Below are 8,226 nucleotides of genomic sequence, written 5' to 3'. Positions count from 1 at the left end.
GGCGCGCGAGGCCAAAAGCCTCGCAGCAGCAGCAGAAGAAGAAGAAGAAGGAGGAGGAGGAGGGGGTGGTGGTCTCCAACCGAAGCCCTCCTCCTTCTCCGAACAGAAGCTCATCGCGGGACGCAGAGAACTCCGGAGTCCCCGGCCACTCCCCGTCCCGCTGGATTCCGCTCCTCTCCAGTGCGCGCTTTCTCCCCGGCCGAGGCCTCCCTGGGACCAAAGCGCCGCGCCAAGCGCTTTTGGCGGCTCCGGGAGCGAGCGCGCGGCCGGAGCGAAGAGGAGGGGAAGGGAGGCGGCGGCGGGGGGGGGGGGGCGCATGCGCCCTGCCGGCTCCCCGGCGCCTGTGCCGTGCGTACAACAGAGGCAGCCGAGTGGGCAGAGCCGGCAGTTGTACCTGCAGCACCAGCGCCGGCGGACAGCTCCTCTGCGCTCCGCCCGCCGCCTCCGCCGCCGCCAGGTAAGGCTCGCCTCCTGCGCCAGCCTCCATCCCTGCATCCCTGCATCCCTGCATCCATCCCTGCATCCATCCATCCCGGGGTCCCTGCGGGTTGCGCAGCGGCGCGCGGCTCCCTCCCTGCGTGCGCTCACCCTTGCGGTGCTTGCTTTCTTGCTTGCAGCCTCCGGGTGCCGGGAAAGCCTTCGCCGAGGAGGAGCCGGAGGAGGAGCCGGAGCCGAGCAGGAAGAAGCCGAGAGGAAGCCCCGACGCGCCGCCGGGGATCCGGGCTGGAGGAGCTGCGGAAGCCGGAGGAGGAGGAGGAGGACCAGCACCCGAGCCCACCAGCCCTCCCCAAAGTTCCCGGCAACTTCGCGGCGCCCGGACAGCTCGGCCATGGAAGGTAAGGGCGGGCAGGCGGGCGCCCACGGTTTCTCCTCGCCCGAGCACCGCAGTGCGAGCGGAGGTCGAGGCTGGGCAGAGCCCATTGCAGCGGCGGCGGCGGCGGCAGCGGGCGAAGGAGGCTCCGCCGCCGGGCTCTGGGCTTGCGCCGCACGCCGGCCAGGGGGCGAGAACGGGGAAAGGCCTTCGCCCCGAGCGCCGAGGCTGGCTCCCGGAGGTGGATTTCCGGGGCGACTCCCCGGCTCTGAGCCGGGAAGCGATTTAATTAATTTTTTGAATGCAATTGTAAATTGTAGGGCGTGTGTCATGGGAGGGCTGCGGGGCGCCTCGTTTTGCTGGGAAGAGACTCGCCGTACAAGCCCCGTCCTTACCCCCACGCGACGAGGCATCTGCTGCATGCAGGACCCAGTGGCGCCATATGGGGGAGGGGGAGGGCAGTGCTGAACCCCCACCCCACCTTCCAGAAAGGGGGAAGCCGTGCAATGTTGTTTTGGCTGCTTCAGGAGAGTCCCCTTGATCTAGCGCTCCCCCCCCCCGCCCTCCGCGCCTCCGCCAGTGCATTGCATTGCATCCTTGCTCATAAAATATTTCACACACACACACACCCCGACCCACCCAGGTTTGGGGGCGCACCGTGTGTGTGTGGGGGGGGGTCGTGTCTCCTGCATCCAAACAGGCGTATACAAATTGCATCCGATTCGATTTGCTTTGCTCGTTTTGCATAAGTACGTGAACTCTCCAAATCTCTAAATATTAATTACTGATTGACGTTGCTGGTGGCCCATCCCGCCGGCCAATGGAAAAAAAGCGTGCAGGGAGACGCTGCTCTTATTTAACACCCCCCCCGTCTCATGCTCCCCCCCCCCTTTATTACACAAGGTGGCTGGGAAGCTCTGATACAGCAAGAATGAGGAGCTGGTATACCCAGGGCTTCCTTTAAGACGGAGGCTGCCTTTGAAACCCCTGGCTCCCTTTTAATAACTGCCCTGTCAATCAAAGGCAGTTTGGGGAGATCTGATTAGAGGCGGCTTCAATCCCACGGAGGGGTCCCACCCTCTCGAGCGGCAGGGGGGATGTACCTGAGGTTCAGAACAGGCCCCGCAAAATGAGTGATTCCGTTATACATAAACAGCAGCACCAGGGAATCTCGTTGACTCCCTACACCTTGATGGAGGCTTGTTTTCAAAGCAGACTGCTCCCCCCTCCCCCCTCCCCTGTTGTGATGTAGGTGTGTTGCTGGTCTGCACGTTGGATGCCATAAAAATCGTGGGGTGGGGACATAATAACCCATTATATGCATAGTCATGCACCCAGAAGCAGATGGATGCCTCTCCGTGTCGCGGGCGGGCGGGCGGGCGGGCGGGCGGGAGGCAGCCTCGGGAAGGGAGGCGAGCAGCGTCTTCCCTCGCCTTGGCAGCCAAAGCAGCGCTATGACCAGAGATTCTGCGATAGCGTGGCGCGATAGCCCTCGCCTTCTTGGATCTTGAGCGGCGAGAGGGGAAGGGAGGGAGCCATCTGGCCGAGGTTTCTGCCTGGCCATCCTAATTCGGTGCTCACCACTTGCAAGGATGCGCTTTATTGCTGTCGAAGTTCTTGGAGCCCTTGGCTTGGCGGAGAAGGCTGGGGGGGGGGAGCCTGGGCTTTGGCTACTCCGAGATGTTTTTCGCCCGGGGGTGGCGGCGTGGTCGCCTTGCCGGAATCTTCAGGGCGAAGCAGGCTCAACGAGGCCTTCGAGGAGGACGGAGACGTTGGGGAAAGGAAGGGGAGAGGGAAGGAAAGGAGAATTCGGTGTGGCAGCAACTGCTGGTTCCTTCTTGGCGGTTCCAATAGGGAAGGCGGGTCCCAGTGCTGGGCCCAAGAAGGGCACGTTCGCCTGCTGAGGGGGCTCGATTCGTCTCTCCCTGTAGCGAACTGGCAAAGCACTCTTGACATCGGAGGGGGAATTGAAGGGTTAGGCGAGGGTTGGAGCAAAGGCTGGAGGTTGCAGGATCTAGATCAATTATTTTCAGCAGGCAGGTTTCCCTGCAAGCGACGGTCTGCTGTTTCAGGATTGACAACCACATCGAAACCCCCTCCCGCATAACATATTCCAATGACCCTCAAGGGCTAGCAACTTGGAATAATAACATGAAAAGCTGGTGAGATCCCCAGAAGGACATCAGGGCAGGGCGATCCTGCGATCTACACAGTGCTCACCTCTGCCCCGGACTAGCCCGAATTTTGGTGAATTTCCATTCTCGCTCTCTCAGATTTCATGCACAGAGACCAATCTATGATTGACCATGCACTTAAAAGGGGGTCTCATCTAATAACCTGCAAAGCGGTGTTTGTAAGGACTGAATTCCACCTCCTCGGTTACAGCCTATCACCCCTGTATCACCATTCATTCTTCAGGGTGCAAGAACGGTGCTTCGTTAAGGAGAACCTCCCTCGTACATTTATTTATTAATTTCAAAACTTCAGTGCTTGCAGTTTCCACAGCGTTCCTTCCTCGGCAACACATTCCCCTGTGGGTAGTCGCCTCTCGGGCCTGCGCCGGCCTCACCTTTGGCCCTGTGATCCTGCGCGGACGACCTGTGCGGCCCTTCTCGCCAAGGCAGGTGATGCCGTTGTTGCAGTTTGCTTTTCTCGCGCGGACTGTGCCATTTCAGGCCACAGGTGTGTGAGAGGGGGCCTTGCATGGAAAGCTCGGAGATCAGAACTGCCTAGTTTTCCCTCGAAAGGGAAACCTTCCATTTTGAGCTTTCTATTCACTTTTTTCATGCCTTGTCAATAATAGCAGCATTTCAATACATCTCTCCCTCCTCTGTTCAGGCAAGAATGGGAGAATCCCAGGAGTACTGATGAGTCTGGAAGTGCCTCTCTAACACACCAGGGATTTTAAGGATAAAGCTCTCAGGGCGAAGAGCCTGGTCCCCAGACTAATGCACACTTTGCTTTTTTAGAAAGGTATCTTTCCCTGGGAAATCTAGAAGGTGGCCCTGGAGGGGGTTGAAGGAGGAGATTTGTGGTGTGACACCCTTGCTGCTCCTTCGGTTTTCTGAAGCTGGTTTTAAAGTTACGCTGCAAGCGGGTTTATAGCTTTTCCCTTCTCCCAGAGGTCTATAGAGATTGGGGTGGCACAGCAAAGATCTCTAACACAAGGAGCCTCAGAACCCTCTCCAAACTACAGTTCCCAGAATAAAAGGTAAAGGGACCCCTGATCATTAGGTCCAGTCGTGACCGACTCTGTGGTTGTGGCGCTCATCTCGCTTTATTGGCCGAGGGAGCTGGCGTACAGCTACCGGGTCACGTGGCCAGCATGACTAAGCCGCTTCTGGCGAACCAGAGCAGCGCATGGAAATGCCGTTTACCTTCCCTCTGGAGCGGTACCTATTGATCTACTTGCACTTTGACGTGCTTTCGAACTGCTAGGTTGGCAGGAGCAGGGACTGAGCAACGGGAGCTCACCCCATCACGGGGATTCGAACCACCAACCTTCTGATCGGCAAGTCCTAGGCTCTGTGGTTTAACCCACAGCGCCACCTGCGTCCCTTGTTCCCAGAATACTTTGGGAGAAAACATGATCAAACTGAGCCCAAACCAGTATATCTTGGCAGCAATCATGGCCATGTGGACTAGTCGCTTAATGCAAGGAGTAAGGAGTAGGAAGGCAGGGAGGAGAGATGGGATGTTTGCAGCCTCCACTCATGGGTCAAGATGGATTATTTCTCCATTTCACTTTTAATTTGTTTACCACCTTTCAAGGCACTTTACAAGTCACAGAAACAACCAACTGTACAAGAAAGACCACACATCCTATAACAATCCGATGCAATGGAAATAAGTCAGAATTTTTAAAAAAATGACTTTAAAATAAACAACTTATATAAAATGCAGTAGTGTTCAATGATCCATTTAGAATATAATATTATGCAATAGAATTAACTCTCAGAGCGTCAGCAAATAATAATTAAGCAGAAACTCAATCTCAACTATTACAATAAATCATTACCGATTAATCACATAATGCCTTCTTTATATTCCGGATGCATGTTCTATAGTATTATATTAATAATATGTTTGCAGGTTTGCAATTGTCATGGCCTCTGGCTAGTACGATAAACTTCCAGAACTGAGTACTAGACTATAATCAATAAAAACAACAGCAAAGTCGCAATAAGACCATGTCAAAAGCATGTGCCAGCCGCGCTGCACTTTCTGCCTTGCTCTCTCTCTCTCTCCCTTGGTGGACTCCAGCAAAATCTCTGAAGACTTGGCACTGCTCTGTCTTTTCTGCTCACTCGTCACACTTAACAGCAGCTTTTTTTGCTGGGATGGAGCAGAATGCAGCTCCAGCCCACTCATCAGCTTTGCCAAGGCTAGCAGTAGTTAACACTGGAGATTAGGGGTGCCTTGGCCTTTGGCCACGGCCTTTGGCTGCAATAAAAAAAGGACTGGCCCAAGGAAGGAAGGAGGGCTGCATGGAGCCAGAAAGACAAATTCCCAGCCCGATCCCAGTGGCTGATCTTGCAGTCATGGATCATGCGCTCTGGAGAAGGGCGAGAGGACTTCAGAGGGCTCATTGCTGTTGCTCCTTTAGGAGCCCTGCATGGCAAGAGATCACACTAGTCCACAGCCAGTGTATCTGAGGCATGTTCGAGTCCAGCAGACTCCCCCAGGCGCAACCCTGTGCAATGATCCCTCACATCCCTGCAAAGTAGTGAGCAACCGTCCCACTCGCTGGAAAGGACAGAGGGAGAGTGTGATCTTGTGCGCGAATCCTTCTTGTGGGTTTCCCAGAGGCCTCTGGTTGGCCTGGCCTCAAAAAAGAGATTGCCCAGTTGGGAAAGATTCAGAATAGGGCCACCAAAATGAATGAGGGGAGGAGCGGCTGCCCTGTGAGGAACAGTTGCAGCCTTTAGGGCTTTTTAGCTTAGAGGAAAGGCGAGGGAAGTTTGTAAGATTATGCACAGAGAAAGAGGGTGGGGAAAAGCTTTTCTCCCTCATAACGCCAGAACTCGTGCACATCTGATGATGCTGAATGTTGGAGGATTCAAGACAGAGAGAAGAAAGTCCTTCTTCATGCAGTGCAGAGTTCGAATGATGGAATGTGCTCCGGGGGGGGGGGGGCAGGAATGGCCACCAACCTGGATGGCTTAAAAGAGGATGGGGCAAATTCATGGAGAAGGAGAGAGCGATCGGTGGCTCCTAGTCAGAATGGCTCTGCTCTGCCTCCACAGTTGGAGTCAGCGATGCTTCTGAATCCCAGTCACTGGAAGGGAGAAGTGCTCTTGTGTTCGAATCCTGCTTGCAGGTTTCTCAGTGAAGCATCTCTTTGGCTTCTGTGAGTACAAGATGCTGGACTGGACGGGCCACTGGCCTGACCCAGCAGCCTGCTTTTATGTCCTCCTTTTCTCCGCCAGCATTTCCTCCTTCTTTCCCCACCTGTGCTTTGCACCTTCTGGGCAGGACAATTGTTAAAAAACAGGCCACACTACCGTCCCTGATGTTGACAGAAAAAATGGTGAGAAGGCAGCGACTCCACCTTCATCTCTGATTGGGGTGCTGCACTGAACACACACCGACTCTGCCCTGGTGGGTTTTTTTAGGGCCTAAATGTGTGTGATCATAGAAAGGTGGAGCTGGAAGGAACCCCAGGGGCCATCTAGTCCAACCCCATGCAATGCAGGGATCTCAAGATTCATAATTTTGCAGGAGATTCATAATTTTATTATTCGAAATGCAGTTTTGTGTGCATGTCTCTGAGAAAGTGATTAGGGCTGGGGAAGGGGGGATACAATCATTTTTTCCTGTGTTGTGGCCCTAATTCTACCCCCACCCCTCTAGCTGCTATTAGCTGTGGAAGGGAAAGCACACAGGGATATAGCAGTTGAATAAATGGATGGGGGAGTCGGATGTGTGTTGGGGAGTCCAAAAAGAGAGGACTAGAACCTTGAGGATAATATGGCATGTAGGATGCAGGGACAGGGGCAGCATTTCCATGGGGCAGAAAAAGAACAGACCTAGGAAAAAAACTATCCTCTGACCATGGACAGTTCCTACTAGGGGTAACTCTTAGTTTTTTGGGGGGAGAGGAACAAAGCATTTATTCTAAAAGGCAGGGAGCCCTTGTTGTCCCCTGCATGCTTTCCATCTGTGGGAACCCCCTAGCCCCCCTTTCCTTCTTTAGGTCCCCAGCATGTCCATGTACAAAGACTTCACCGCAGGACTTTTTGTCCTGGGACAAAAATGAATAAACACAGCAACTTGTGTTTGCGTGATATCGAAAATATAAGCTGCTACAGTCTACTTTGAAAGCTGTGAAATGCACAACACTGCAGACTTTGAGGGTCAGTGTTATTCGCTGGCTGGAGTAGGACTTGGGAGACCAGGGGTTGAATCCAGACTCCGGAAGCCAGCAGGTTGAATTGGGCCAGCCTCCCTCTCTCCTACCTTGCAGGCTTCCTGGGAGGATTAAAATGGGTATGTGGAGAAGGGGGCTGTGTCCCACCTTGAGGCTTCCTAGAGGAAGGGCATGGGGCAAGATGTGCTGGGGGAAGGGGGGGGCTATTGTTCATTCTCCAGGCTGGGGAAAGGTAGCCTAGACACGGACTCTGAGAAGGGGGCCAAGAATGGCAGGCTCAGTCAGTGCCCAGAGCACTGTGGCATATTAATAATTCTTCATGAGTTTTGCTCTCCCATTTTTCCCTAGCAATAAATGCCAGGAAATGCCATTTCCCCAAGAGCCATGAAACAAGCAAGGGGCGCGGGGATCTATTGATGACAGAGGTTTATACAATTATGCCTGGCATGGAGAAAGAGGATAGAGAATAGTTTTTCTCCTTCTCTCCTAACGCTTGCACTCGGGGACACACAATGAAGCTGAAGGTCAGAGGATCCAGGACAGAGAAAAGGAAGGACTTCTTCATGCAATGCAAAATGAAACTGTGGAACTCCCTGCCACAGGAGGCGTGGGGGGGGCACCAACTTGGAGGGCTTTAAAAGAGGATTGGACAAATTCACGGAGGTGGAGAGGGCTGTGAATGGCTGCTAGCCTTGCTGCTTGGGCTCTGCCTCCATAGCTGGAAGCATCAATGCTTCTGAATCCCGGTTGCTGGAAACTGCAGGAGGAGAGGGTAGCTCTCGCACTCAGGTCCTGCTTGTGGGTTTCCCACTGCGAGGACAGTTAGACTAGATGAGCCACTGGTCTGATCCATCAGTCTCTCCTTAGGGTCTTATGTGCACAAGCAGCGCCAACCCTGTAAGGAAGCCCCCTTTGCAGGAAATGCTGTCTGTCCGTAGGGATCCATCTTCTCTCTCCCCCCCCCAATTTTTTTTATTGGTTTTCACAATATTATAAACAAACAAACAAACAAACAAACAAACAAACACACATGACAAACCAACAA

General features: G+C 53.9%; 1 protein-coding gene across 1 annotated transcript in view; it reads left to right on the top strand.

Moving 5' to 3' along the window:
* The first annotated feature begins 336 nt into the window (after positions 1-336).
* The window catches only part of FGF12 (fibroblast growth factor 12), a 214,658-nt gene continuing 206,768 nt past the window's right edge, over positions 337-8,226 (top strand). Inside the window, exons 1-2 of the mRNA XM_083504594.1 lie at positions 337-457; positions 618-836. Of these exons, the coding sequence (XP_083360720.1) occupies positions 830-836 (7 nt within the window). The 5' untranslated portion in view covers positions 337-457; positions 618-829. The remainder of the gene's footprint in view (positions 458-617; positions 837-8,226) is intronic.

The sequence above is a fragment of the Podarcis liolepis genome (genome assembly GCF_965112155.1).
Source record: "Podarcis liolepis genome assembly, chromosome: 5".
Taxonomy (NCBI): domain Eukaryota; kingdom Metazoa; phylum Chordata; class Lepidosauria; order Squamata; family Lacertidae; genus Podarcis; species Podarcis liolepis.
This window is presented reverse-complemented; position numbering and strand designations above follow the sequence as displayed.